The sequence below is a fragment of the Oncorhynchus nerka genome, linkage group LG2 (genome assembly GCF_034236695.1).
Source record: "Oncorhynchus nerka isolate Pitt River linkage group LG2, Oner_Uvic_2.0, whole genome shotgun sequence".
In the NCBI taxonomy this organism is placed as follows: Eukaryota; Metazoa; Chordata; class Actinopteri; order Salmoniformes; family Salmonidae; genus Oncorhynchus; species Oncorhynchus nerka.
In genome coordinates, this window is record NC_088397.1 from 64,541,105 (window position 1) to 64,555,702 (window position 14,598).

A 14,598-nucleotide genomic window follows, 5' to 3' on the forward strand; every position below is an offset into this window, starting at 1 on the left:
ACAGTTCACCCCACTTTGACCTCACACTCAGTGATCATGGCACCAATATACCCTACTGGGTTTGAATATCAGGCCTACTGCATAACAACACTTTCTGAGGCAAATAGAAGCAGAAGGATCTGTGCACCCCATTTAATGAGAGTGCAACAGAGGTGGTTTGGTGATCCATGCTTATGTAATGAGCATCCTTGCCAGAGACCTACAGATTTGTGTTAGATTGACCGATGGGGTTCTAACCCAGGTCTCCTGTGTACCAAACAATGCAACTTTTCAGGTCTCAGACATGTTACTCATCACACAAGCGTGATCACCGAACCACCTGTGTTACACTTCACCCACCTTTGAGACCCATCCAAGTCACAGGACCAATGCCTATGCTTTAGCTCAACAGCTTTGACCTAGTAAGTCACATGCTAACCTTATAATGACTATCCTTGCTGGAGACTTGAAACTAACACGTCTAACACATGTCAAACTAACATGTCTCAGGTCTCAGGCAAGGTTTTCATCACATAAGCATGGATCCCCAAACTACGCTCTTTTGATGAGTAACCTTGTTGGATCTTAGTTATTAGTGTAGCAGATGGACATCTGTGAACCTCACTCATCAGCCTGATGTGTCACCCCTTGCGCAATTAAATAATGCCTTTTTTAATAGCACGATGTGTTGGAATGCTTCTGGAGGGCGGTTAGAAGTCCTGAGTTTGAGTCTCCATATGAGCTGAATCAGGGGGAAGCAGTTTTAGCCAAGCAGGCAGCGTGAAGCCTTTACAGTGGAGCCACTGGACCTGGATCTACAGTTGCACTTGTTCAACCACTGGGGTCTCTGGGGAGTGAGTTTAGGGGGTGAATGTAGCTAATGGGAATCTGTGAAACTCACTCCGTGTCTCCCCTTGCGCAATTGAAGAAGGCCTTTTTCAATAGCATGGTGGGTTGGAACACTTCAGGTGGGTGGTCATGTGTGTTTGTGAGGCAGATGTCCCGAGTTCAAGTCTTGGTATGAGCTGAATCAGGGGGAAGCTGTACTTGTTAAGCATTTACATTTTTGTAATTTAGCAGACACTCTTATCCATAACGACATACAGGAGTAATCAGGGTTAAGTGCATTGTTCAAGGGCTCTTCAACAGATTTTTCACCTAATACGCTTGGGGATTCGAACCAGAAACTTTTCGGTTACTGGCCCAACAATCTTAACTGCTAGGCTACCTGCCTAGCAGCAGCGTGTCGTCATTTAAATGAATGTCCTGAACTTATCCCTATAGCCTTTAGCTAAGTGTGCTAACACGGTCTTGTAAAATTTAGGAGACCTGGTTCGAAGCCAGTCAGTCACAAGAGTAAGATTAAAAATGGAATGAAAAAGCTATCTTTAGAAGGGCTATAACAGGGCTATTCAACTACTTACTGTATATTCTTATGGGGGCCAAACTGTGGTTTTTGTGACACTCCCTTCTAAGTTGGCCTGTGATCATAGAGGGAAACAGAAGGAGTCTCTTGTTCCAGAGTCTTACCAAAACGGTTCAAACGCTCGAGCCAAATTCATGGGAAGAAAATTAATTAAACATGCCACATAGGTTTCAGAAACCACCAGAAGCTCCTGTTTTATCACAGTAACTGTTTGATTCTATCTGTTCTATTCTACTTTTCCTTGCTGGCAAAGTACCAGGATGTAGTCTCTGGTTTTGAATCTGAATTTAGAGAACTGAATTTGAAAACTGAATATGATAAGTTGAATATATGAAATTTTGATACACTTGAAGTTATAGTTTGTAAACTTGATACACAGACATTGAATATCTACCATACTGAATATATAAATATTTAATTTTAGAATTAAAACTGAATGCAATATTCACTCAATTCACTTTCAAATAATGAAATACAAGTTCAATTAATTATTTAAATGATAAAAAATAAGAAAATTATATTCAAATTCAATATCCTAATACAAATGTGAAATTATGGAATTCAAATACTATTAATGTTTACACTGAAATCGCTCCATACACAGGCCAGTCTGATAGGCTTTGCCAGTTCGCTGTCCCACAGCCGTGCCAGAGTGGAAAAACAGCTTTGCAACATTCATGCTTGCAGCTTTACATAAAAATATGACTCCTATTACTGGAGCTACCTTTTTGTCCCCTGTGTGATTTTGCATGCATTTGATATAATTTCACAAACCATGTCTTAGGACGTTTTTAAACTAATCCCAGGCCTCTAATTATTGTTTTGATAACAATGTTGTTCAGTTACCTAGCTATCTAACAACCTGGTAACTTGACAGTAGGTCTAGACAAATTTGATTGGTACAGGAAGGAAAATGATCTGCTATGTGCTTCAAAGGTAGGATTCATATAGGCCTAATGTAAGCCTAAATTATAAAATATCTATCTCTTTCTGGTGCTCCTTACATTCTGTTTGGTGCCTTTTACAGTTGGGAGCAGTGTCAATGATTGGTGGGAGAGAGATGGAGTGGTGTGTGTTTATGAGAGTGATGGAGAGAGTGTGTGTGTGTGTGTGTTAACTGAAGAGTAAAGGTTCCATGCAGTGCTTTCACCATATTGACACAATGACATGCAGGTCATTATGCATGAATATTCCTTACTCTCATTGGGCACTGGGCACACACCGAGCAGGAGGAAACATAAACCCTCACGTCCTTGGCCAAGGTGGACCACCAGTACTTCCCACTAAGACAGCGCACTGTCCGACCAGCGAAGTGTGACTTGTGGGCCCAATAGATCAAACGGTCGCGGACAGCAGACGGAACGTACAGACGCCCAGCTGGACACTGGGGAGGAGTGGGCTCTGTACTTAACGCCCGCTCAATGTCCGCGTCCAGCTCCCACTCCACCGGTGCCACCAGGGAAGAGGCCGGATGTATGGAAGTGTGATCTATGGACCGCTCCTCTGTGTCATACATCCGGGACAGTGCGTCTGCCTCAGCGTTCTGGGAACCTGGTCTGTAGGACAGGGTGAAAACAAAACGGGTAAAGAACATGGCCCACCTTGCCTGGCGAGGGTTCAGTCTCCTCGCCGCCCGGATGTACTCAAGTACTGGTCAGTCCAGATGAGAAAAGGGTGTTTAGCCCCCTCAAGCCAATGTCTCCACGCCTTCAGAGCCTTGACAACAGCCAACAGCTCCCGGTCCCCCACATCATAGTTTCGCTCCACCGGGCTGAGCTTCTTCAGTGAGGTGATGGGAGCCGCTACCTGACCAAAGCCCCGGATAAACCTCCGGTAGTAGTTGGCAAACCCTAGAAACCGCTGCACTTCCTTCACCGTGGTGGGAGTCGGCCAATTACGCACGGCTGAAATGCGCTCACTCTCCATCTCCACCCTTGAAGTGGAAATGCGGTACCCCTAAACACCTCCCGAGCACTTTCATGACCACCCCTTGAGAGCCCTCTGTTGCCACGAAATAGTGGGGTCATGACAGGCCAACCAGGGTAGGCCCAGCACCACGGGAAATGCAGGAGAATCAATAAGGGAAATACTAATTCTGTCCTTGTGACCCTCCTGTCCTCCATGCCCAGTGGAGCGGTGGCCTCCCTAACTAGCCCTGACCCTAATGGTCGACCTATCTAGGGGAAAATGCTCTGTCAATAAAATTCCCAGCTGCGCCTGAATCTACGAGCGCCTTATGCTGGGAATGCGGGGAAAACTCAGGAAAATGTATAAACAAAAACATGTGAGCAACAGGGGGCTCTGAGTGAGCCTGGTGCCGACTCACATGGGGTGACACGAGAGTGCCCTGCCTGCTGCCTCGACTCCCAGAGGAACCTCCCCAGCACCGACCAGCAGTGTGCCGGGTTTCCAGCAGGTTATCCAGCCGGATGGACAGGTCCACCAGCTGGTCAAACCTGAGAGTGGTGTCCATGCAGTCCAACTCCCGATGTATGTCCTCGCGCAGACTGCACCGGTAGTGATCGATCAGGGCCCTGTCGTTCTATCCCGCGCTGGTGGCCAGGGTCCAGGAGTCCTAGGCGAACCCCTGTGCGCTCCTCGTCCTCTGCGTCAAGTGGAACAGACGTTCACCCGCCGCTCTACCCTCAGACGGCAGTCGAAAACTGCTGGCGGATGAACTCTGCTTCCTCCCATACGGCGTTGGCCCACTCCAGGGCTTTCCCTGAGAGACACGAGACGAGGGCGACACGATCTCACGTCCCGAAAGAGCCGGGTGGACGGTCGCCAGGTAGAGTTCCAGCTGGAGCAGGAACCCCTGGCATCCGGCAGCCGTCCCATCATACTCCCTCGGGAGCGCGAGCCGAATCCCACTGGGACCGGGTGAAGAGGGGTGAACAGTGGTGCTTGTTGTAGTGGTGCCGGTGGAGGCGCTGGAAGAAGTCCTCCTCTCTCCCATCTGTCCATCGTCTGCAGCACACGATCCATGGCGGTGCCGAGATGTTGCAACATGGTCGCATGCTGCTGGACGCGCTCCTCGACCGCCAAAGGGGGGTTGTCTGCTCCTGCTGACTCCATTTTTGAGGTGCGTGGTTCTGTAATGGTCTGGGTGTAGCTGGTGCAGAGGAGTCAGGCACCGGACAGCAGAGATGAGTAACACAAGTAACTTTACTCAAATATTCCAATAACATGTCATAATACCGAGCCCACAATAACGGACCGAACATACATAAAACAATCACGCACAAAAACCATGGGGAAAACAGAGGGTTAAATAATGAACATGTAATTGGGGAATTGAAGCCAGGTGGGTAAAACAAAACAAATAGAAAATGAAAAGTGGATCGGCGATGGCTAGAAGGCCGGTGACTATGAACGCCGCCCGAACAAGGAAAGGGACCGACTTCGGCGAAAGTCATGACAGATACCGATTTATTGGAGGACCAAAAAAATCCGATACCGATTAATCGGACGATTTAAATATATATATATATATATAAAAATGTCTATATAATATTTAAAAAATATATAAAATGATCAAAAATATGTTTAAAAAAACAAATATTTATTTATTTGTAATAATGACAATTACAATAATACCGAATGAACACTTTTATTTTAATATAATATATCAATAAAATCAATTTAGCCTCAAATAAAAAATGAAACTTGCTCAATTTGGTTTAAATAATGCAAAAACAAAGTGTTGGAGAAGAAAGCAAAAGTGCAATATGTGCCATGTAAAAAAGCTAACGTTCGATAACCTGTTCGATAAAATACGGAACGGTTCCGTATTTCACTGAAAGAATAAACGTTTTGTTTTTGAAATGATAGTTTCCGGATTTGACCATATTAATGACCTAAGACCTATTTCTGTGTGTTATTATGTTATTATTAAGTCTATGATTTGATATTTGATCGAGCAGTCTGACTGAACGGTGGTAGGCATCAGCAGGCTTGTAAGCGTTCATTCAAACAGCAGCTCTTAGTAATGCTGGGATGCAAAGTGCCTGTAAGAACATCCAATAGTCAATGGTATATGAAATACAAGTGGTATAGAGAGAAATAGTCCTATAATTACTACAACCTAAGACTTCTTAACTGGGAATATTGAAGAACCGGGAATATTGAACCACCGGCTTTCATATGTTCTCATGTTCTGAGGAAGGAAGTTAAACATGAGCTTTTTTACATGGCACATATTGCACTTTTACTTTCTCCTCCAACACTTTTTTGCATTATTTAAACCAAATTGATCATGTTTCATTATTTATTTGGGTCAATTGATTTTATGTATTTTATTAAGTTAAAATAAGTGTTCATTGTTCATTCAATATTGTTTTAATTGTCATTTATTACAAATATATACATTTGAAGTCGGAAGTATATATACACCTTAGCCAAATGCATTTAAACTCAGTTTTCACAATTCCTGACATTTAATCCTAGTACAAATTCCCTGTCTTAGGTCAGTTAGGATCCCCTCTTTATTTAGAAAATGTGAAATAATAGTAGATGGTGATTTATTTCAGCTTTTATTTCTTTCATCACATTCCCAGTGGGTCAGACGTTTACAATACACTCAATTGGTATTTGGTAGCATTGCCTTTAAATTGGGTCAAAAGTTTCGGGTAGCCTTCCACAAGCTTCCCACAATAAGTTGAATTTTGGCCCAGAGCCGGTGTAACTGATTCAGGTTTGTAGGCCTCCTTGCTCGTACACGTTTTTTCAGTTCTGCTCAGAAATCTTCTATAGGATTGAAGTCAGAGCTTTGTGATGGCCACTCCAATACCTTGACTTTGTTGCCCTTAAGCCATTTTTCCACAACTTTGGAAGTATGCTTGGGATCATTGTCCATTTGGAAGACCCATTTGCGACCAAGCTTGAACTTCCTGACTGATGTCTTGATGTTGCTTCAATATATCCACCTAATTTTCTTACCTCATGATGCCATCTATTTTGTGAAGTGCACCAGTCCCTCCTGCAGCAAAGCACCCCAACAACTGGATGCTGCCACCCCTGTGCTCCACGGTTGGGATGGTGTTCTTTGGCTTGCAAGCCTCCCCCTTTTTCCTCCAAACATAACGATGGTCATTATGGCCAAACAGTTCTATTTTTGTTTCATCAGACCAGAGGGCATTTCTCCAAAAAGTACGACCTTTGTCTGTCTTTTTTATTGTGGTTTTGGAACAGTGGCTTCTTCCTTGCTGAGCGGCCATTCAAGTTATGTCGATATAGCTCTTGTTTTACTGTGGATATAGATACTTTTGTACTTTTTCCTCCAGCATCTTCACAGGGTCCTTTGCTGTTGTTCTGGGATTGATTTGCACTTCTCGAACCAAAGTATGTTCATCTGTAGGAGACAGAACGCGTCTCCTTCCTGAGCGGTATGACATCTGTGTGGTCCCATGGTGTTTATACTTGCGTACTATTGTTTGTACAGATTAATGTGGTACCTTCAGGCGTTTGGAAATTGCTCCCAAGGATGAACCAGACTTGTGGAGGTCTACAATTTGTTTTCTGAGGTCTTGGCTGATTTCTTTAGATTTTCCCATGATGTCAAGCAAAGAGAAACTGAGTTTGAACGTAGGCCTTGAAATACATCCAGTTCCAGTTGACTCAAATTATGTCAATTCGCCTATCAGAAGCTTCTAAAGCCATGACATTTTCTGGAATTTTTCAAGCTGTTTAAAGCCAACTTAGTGTATGTAAACTTCTAACCCACTGGAATTGTGATACAGTGAATTATAAGTGGAATAATCTGTAAACAATTGTTGAAAAATGACTTGTGTCATGCACAAAGTAGATGTCCTCACCGACTTGTCAAAGCTATAGTTTGTTAACAAGAAATTTGTGGAGTGGTTGAAAAACGAGTTTTAAACACTGCAACCTAAGTGTATGTAAACTTCCGACTTCAGCTGTATATAAAAATCGGCCAATTAATCGGTATTGGATTGTACCGGCATTGAAAAATCATTCGGTCGACCTCTAGTCTTGATAACCTACCTTGTAAATGATGTTCTTGTATGGACTGAGAGAGAAACTGTTGATTTTATCTGTGTGAATTCCTGTCTTGTTAAAACATGTTTTTATTTAACTAGGCAAGTCAGTTAAGAACAAATTTCTTATTTACAATGACGGCCTACACCGGGCCAAAAGACGCTGGGCCAATTGTGCGCCGCCCTATGGATTCAAACCAGGGTGTCTGTAGTGACACCTCAGTCTTGTTGCTAATAACATTGCTTAGTGTTGACATTATTTTCTGATGTTGACATGCTGTCAACATTCTCTGTATACCACATGACATGAGAACAATTAATAATTATCATAATTTTTTTCTCTGGCACTGGAATGAGTTTACACTTCTCTCATTGCTTGTATGGCTCAGTTTCTTGCAGGGCTGTAGGGTGATTTGGCTCTAGATGACAGTGTATTGACATGGCAGAAAGTTTGGAGCATGTCATGGAGTGCTGAGTTGGCCTGCCTGCCAGGAAAGGTATCTAGCTTTTTCTGCATCATCACAGGGTATTTATAATTCATAATATCAGGCATGCAGAATTTCATCCACCCCTCTGCCCTGGCTGGTCTGCCTGCCTGCCTTCTCTCCCCAGAGAAATCTTCCAGGAAAGGAGCCCGTGAGCCTACTAGTCTGCTTATAAAGCACTCTGTGTTGGATTCTCCCACACCACCTTAAATTCCCTCATTTGGCTTCCAGCTGTGTCATCCATTTTTTGGGGGGTATTATTTAACAACCGATCAACGATATTTGTCATACATTTTTTTTTAGAAGACAAGAAAAACTTTCTGGTGCTCTTGTTGGTGCTGCTGTGCTGTGCTGTACCATGTCTGCTGTGGTGTAGTCGTGTCTCTCTCAGGGCCTACTGCCTGTCACACTGACTGCACTGAAGACTCTAAACTGCAATGCCGCCCTCCTCCGCTGTCTTTCTCCACATTGGCTCTCGTCAGCTTGTTCCATGGTTGCTGGGGCAACCGAGTAGGATGGGGCCCAGTGGGGCAGGGGGAAACCTTGCGCTGCGTTGTGTCCCGCCCCTGTGCTGCCTCACTGCTGACCTGCTGCTGGGGTTGGGGCTAGGTGGGGGGAGGAACCAGCCCTGCAGAGGGACTTCCACAGGCCCGGGATGGGCCCTGCCATCCAGCTGCATTAAAGTCCCGCTAGTGTTAGTGCTAGTGTCACAGCTGCTCCTCCCTGCCGGCTGTTCTGCAGCTCTGTCTCACTCTGCTCCGACTGTCACAGGAGCACAGGCAGCAAGATGTCATTCTCCTCATCCAACGAGGGCCAAGGGAAGCCCAAGCCCAAATCCCCACTGCACAAGAGAGGGAGTCTGCAGAGTACCACCAGCCCTGGTGAGTGGAGAGGTGTGGGTTTAGGGGTTCCCAGAGAGAGGAGTAAAGGAATGCAGTGGTTAAAGGGGGGCACATCTGGAGTCGAATTGACACATTTGCTAGTGTAGTAGTGTGAAGACACTCAATGTTAAAGGAAACAGAAGTGGATATCTTAATGTTCTTTCTCTGATACTCTGTTTTTTGGGGATGAGTTTGTTCTTAGGCCTACGTTCTAATGAGAGTTTTGCAAGCACTTTGACTTGTACTATATTACACTGACTGTGAAGAGGATGTAGTACAAAGTACTGTAAAAAGGGGTTTTCCTTCTGTATTTATTTGAAAAAATACATGCTTGGTAAATGCATGGGTAATCATGGAATGTGGCTTGCCTGATTGTTTCTAATAGCCTAATCAAGGTTGTTATTCTCCAACAGCAGCAGATGGAATCGCCAGACAGATTGATTAAAAGTGTGATGTTTTTATCATTGCTTTAGCATTAAGGTACTGAATCTCCCAGTAATACCCACTGTAGAAACTCAGTGTAGTGACTTGGTTGGCCTGCTGATGATGCTTGACTAGTGTAGGAGAGGCTATGAAGGAGAGAAGTTCAAAGCAGTGTTTAAACCTAAAGGCCCTCCTTGCACACAGTCCTTTTTTTTTTAAATTCAAGAATATACTCATAGTGTCCATGTGCATGACACAAGTCTTCCATCCCCTCCATATCTCCTCCAGTGAGCTTGGACAGGGCACAGTGATAGGGGCCCTTTATCTCCTATCATCACAGCCCTCACCATGGAGTCCAAACAGGAAACAACATAACAAATACCTAATATAAATATACATGCATAGCACTACATTTACATTTAAATTTAGCCATTCAGCAGAAGTTCCTATCCAGAGCGACCCACAGCTAGTGCATTCATATTATGATAGCCAGGCGAGACAACCAAATAGCACAGTCGTATCCCAATCACGTATCACATACATAATACAATGCAAAATACAATACAAAATGTATAAAAATGTCTGTGTGTCTCTTTGCTGTACCAGTCATGCTGTAAGGTGTTATTTTATTTTTACATGATTTTATTGCTAGCTGAGTTACCTGGGGTGGCAGACAGTTCCATGTAATACTGTGTGTTTCCCATCCTCTGTTCTGGACCTGGGGACTGTGAAGAGACCTCTGGTTGCATGTCTTGTGTGATACAGGTGTGTCTGAACTGTGTGCCAACTGCTTGAACAGTCAGTTCGGTACCTTCAACACCTTGCACAAAGACCAACAGTGATGCACTCAATCTCTCTTCAACTTTGAACCAGGAGAGATTGACATGCATGTCATTGACATTCGCTCCTTGTGTACATCAAAGCTCAATACGAACTGCTCTGTTTTGCACCAACTGCAATTTGCTTATGTCCTCCTTTGCTGCACCTGACTTGACCACACAACTGGACAGTGTTCCAAGTGCAAGAAAACTAGGACCTGTAGGACCTGTCTGGTTGACTGAGCTATCAAGAAAGTACAGCAGCGCCTTATCATGGACAGACCTCTTCCCATTTTAGTAACCATTGAGTGAGTCTATGTTTTGACCATGATAGCAGGCTATCTAGGGTGACACCCAGCAATTTAGTCTCTTCAACTTGCTCAATAGGCACATTATTGAAAATTATGCTTTTCTTTTTGTGATATTTAGCACCAGCCTATTGCTAGTTACCCATTCTAAAAATCACTGGAGTGCAATGTTAAGGGTGTCAGTTGTTTATTTTACTGTAGGAGCCGGCGTGTATACTGTTGAGTCGTCAGCGTACATGGACACACAGGCTTTATTCAAGGTCATTGGAAGGTTATTAGTAAACACAGAAAACAATAATGGTCCAAGCTGGCTGCCCTGCGGTACATCACACTCAACCAAATTTGTATTAAAGAAAACCCTCTGTGTTCTATTGGATAGGTAACTGTCCATCCATTGTAAGGCAGAGGATGTTAATCCGTAACACCTAAGTATTTTCATCAATATGTTATGATCAAAGCTAGCACTGGAGTCCAACAAAACAGCTCCCACAATCTTCATCAGTCATTCTATATAATAACATTGCATTTGGTTGAATACAATTTTTTTCAGAAGTTTGCTAAGCACCGGTAACAGGCTGATTTGGTTTGCTGTTTAAACCATTAAAGGGTGCTTTGCTATTTTTGTGCAGCAGAATTACCTTTGCTTCCCTCTAGGCCTGAGGGCACACTGTCTTTTAGGCTTAGATTGAAGATGTGGCTAATAGAAGTCGACATGTATTCCTCTACCAACCTCAGTAATTTACCATCCAGGTTGTCATTCATCATCTATCTATGGGGATTTGGTCGTTTTAACATTCAGTTTCTTTATGGGCGCTGCCTGTCAGTATCCGGAAGAAGCAATTTCATAAATGCAGCGGCAGGATGTTCCTCATTACACACATCGGACCAACAAATATTTTTCACATCTTTAACATACGTATCATTGCAAAACCTCTTGTATGATCACTTATACACTATTTTAGGACCAGTCTTTGGATCTTTGGTTTTCTTAGATATGTCTATCTAGTGGGTGTGGATACTGTTTTAGAACAGATTTCTGCAGCATTCGTATGGATATGGTTAATACTTTTTATTGAGCGGACAGCTTGATGAATGAAGCCAGTCAATATTTAGGTCACCCAGAAAGTATACCTCTCTGTTGATATCACATACATTATCAAGGATTCTACACACATTATCCAGATACTGACTGTTAGCACTTGGTGATCTAGAGCAACTTTCCAAAATAATAGACTGAATCAATCACGAGAGCCTGAAGTAGCTAAGCAGATTCTTTATCAACATGATTTGCTTTAAGTTTCCCAAAAAGTATTGTATGATCCTTCAAATATTGTAGCGGTGTCGGCATGGTGCGGCTATTAAAATAAAAAGATGGTGCCTTCCGGGCTGGGGGCCCCTGATCTCCCTACACCTCTCTCTGTGTGGCCAGGATGGTTTATCAGAGGACAGCCTGGCTGGGAGTGGGACAGCACGTCCTCCAGCCCCTCCATATCTCCCCCAGTGAGCTTGGACAGGGCACAGTGATAGGGGCCCTTTATCTCCTATCATCACAGCCCTCACCATGACAATGGCCCCTCTGGCTGTTTATACAAGCGATGCTATGTCACACAGGGGTTGGTTTGACTCTACTGCGATGCGTTCACTCAAAATACAAATATGTCCAGTCACATTGGGAGAGGAAGAGACCATTGAGAGTGGTTCCTTTTTCATGGACTTCTGCAAACCTTGTATTTCTAGCTGGAGGCCGAGGGGCCCTTTAGTTAGTATTTTGTTAGGATCCCTAATTAGCTGCTGCCGAGGCAGTGGCTACACTTACTGGGCTCCAAACAGGAAACAACACAACAAATAAATACATAATATAAATATACATACATAGCACAACATTTACATTACAATTTAGCCATTCAGCAGAAGTTCCTATCCAGAGCGACCCACAGCTAGTGCATTCATATTATGATAGCCAGGCGAGACAACCAAATAGCACAGTCGTATCCCAATCACGTATCACATACATAATACAATGCAAAATACAATACAAAATGTATAAAAATGTCTGTGTGTCTCTTTGCTGTACCAGTCATGCTGTAAGGTGTTATTTTATTTTTACATGATTTTATTGCTAGCTGAGTTACCTGGGGTGGCAGACAGTTCCATGTAATACTGTGTGTTTCCCATCCTCTGTTCTGGACCTGGGGACTGTGAAGAGACCTCTGGTTGCATGTCTTGTGTGATACAGATGTGTCTGAACTGTGTGCCAACTGCTTGAACAGTCAGTTCGGTACCTTCAACACCTTGCACAAAGACCAACAGTGATGCACTCAATCTCTCTTCAACTTTGAACCAGGAAAGATTGACATGCATGTCATTGACATTCGCTCCTTGTGTACATCAAAGCTCAATACGAACTGCTCTGTTTTGGACCAACTGCAATTTGCTTATGTCCTCCTTTGCTGCACCTGACTTGACCACACAACTGGACAGTGTTTCAAGTGCAAGAAAACTAGGACCTGTAGGACCTGTCTGGTTGACTGAGCTATCAAGAAAGTACAGCAGCGCCTTATCATGGACAGACCTCTTCCCATTTTAGTAACCATTGAGTGAGTCTATGTTTTGACCATGATAGCAGGCTATCTAGGGTGACACCCAGCAATTTAGTCTCTTCAACTTGCTCAATAGGCACATTATTGAAAATTATGCTTTTCTTTTTGTGATATTTAGCACCAGCCTATTGCTAGTTACCCATTCTAAAAATCACTGGAGTGCAATGTTAAGGGTGTCAGTTGTTTATTTTACTGTAGGAGCCGGCGTGTATACTGTTGAGTCGTCAGCGTACATGGACACACAGGCTTTATTCAAGGTCATTGGAAGGTTATTAGTAAACACAGAAAACAATAATGGTCCAAGCTGGCTGCCCTGCGGTACATCACACTCAACCAAATTTGTATTAGAGAAGCTTCCATTAAAGAAGAGGATGTTAATCCATAGCACCATTAAAGGCTGCTCTGCTATTTTTGGGCAGCGGAATTACCTTTGATTCCCTCTAGGCCTGAGGGCACACTGTCTTTTAGGCTTAGATCGAAGATGTGGCTAATAGAAGTCGACATGTATTCCTCTACCAACCTCAGTAATTTACCATCCAGGTTGTCATTCATCATCTATCTATGGGGATTTGGTCGTTTTAACATTCAGTTTCTTTATGGGCGCTGCCTGTCAGTATCCGGAAGAAGCAATTTCATAAATGTAGCGGCAGGATGTTCCTCATTACACACATCGGACCAACAAATATTTTTCACATCTTTAACATACGTATCATTGCAAAACCTCTTGTATGATCACTTATACACTATTTTAGGACCAGTCTTTGGAACTTTGGTTTTCTTAGATATGTCTATCTAGTGGGTGTGGATACTGTTTTAGAACAGATTTCTGCAGCATTCGTATGGATATGGTTAATACAAGTGGATGATTTGGATCCTGTTCTGTTTGTAAATACCCAGGTAGGTTGACTGATAACCTGAACCAGTTTGCAGGCACTGATAACAGTTTGAAGCTTTTTATTGAGTGGACAGCTTGATGAAGCCAGTCAATATTTAGGTCATCCAGAAGGTATACCTCTGTTGATATCACATACATTATCAAGGATTTCACACACGTTATCCAGATACTGACTGTTAGCACTTGGTGGTCTATAGCAACTTCCCACAAGAATATGTTTTAAATGAGGCAGGATCCTGTAGCCATGTTACTTCAACTAGAGGTCGACCAATTAATCGGAATGGCCGATTAATTAGGTCCGATTTCAAGTTTTCATAACAATCGGTAATTTTGGGCGCCGATTTGCCAATTTAAAAAAAAGAAGATATTTGTATACCTTTATTTAACTAGGCAAGTCAGCTAAGAACACATTCATATTTTCAATGACGGCCTAGGAACGGTGGGTTAACTGCCTCGTTCAGGGGCAGAACGACAGATTTTCAAGTTGTCAGGGATCCAATCTTGCAACCTTACAGTTAACTAGTCCAACGCAATAACGACCAGCCTCTCTCTCGTTGCACTCCACAGAGAGACTGCCTGTTACGCGAATGCAGTAAGCCAAGGTAAGTTGCTAGCTAGCATTACATTTATCTTATAAAAATCATCATAATCACTAGTTAACTACACATGGTTGATGATATTACTAGATATTATCTAGCGTGTCCTGCGTTGCATATAATCTGACTGAGCACACAAGTATCTAAGTATGTGACTGAGCGGTGGTAGGCAGAAGCAAGTGCGTAAACAT

At 43.3% G+C, this 14,598-nt stretch overlaps 1 protein-coding gene across 3 annotated transcripts in view; it reads left to right on the top strand.

Moving 5' to 3' along the window:
- Positions 1 to 14,598, top strand: part of LOC115139620 (AMP deaminase 2-like) — a 58,442-nt gene that overhangs the window by 2,347 nt on the left and 41,497 nt on the right. The window contains exon 2 of one of the 3 annotated variants that reach the window (XM_029677221.2): positions 8,658 to 8,767. The exons of 1 other annotated variant lie outside the window; for it this stretch is intronic. In XM_029677221.2, the coding sequence (XP_029533081.1) occupies positions 8,674 to 8,767 (94 nt within the window). In that variant the 5' untranslated portion in view covers positions 8,658 to 8,673. Of the gene's footprint in view, positions 1 to 8,507; positions 8,768 to 14,598 lie in introns of those variants that run through there. One more of the 3 variants, XM_029677233.2, reaches the window with a different exon arrangement.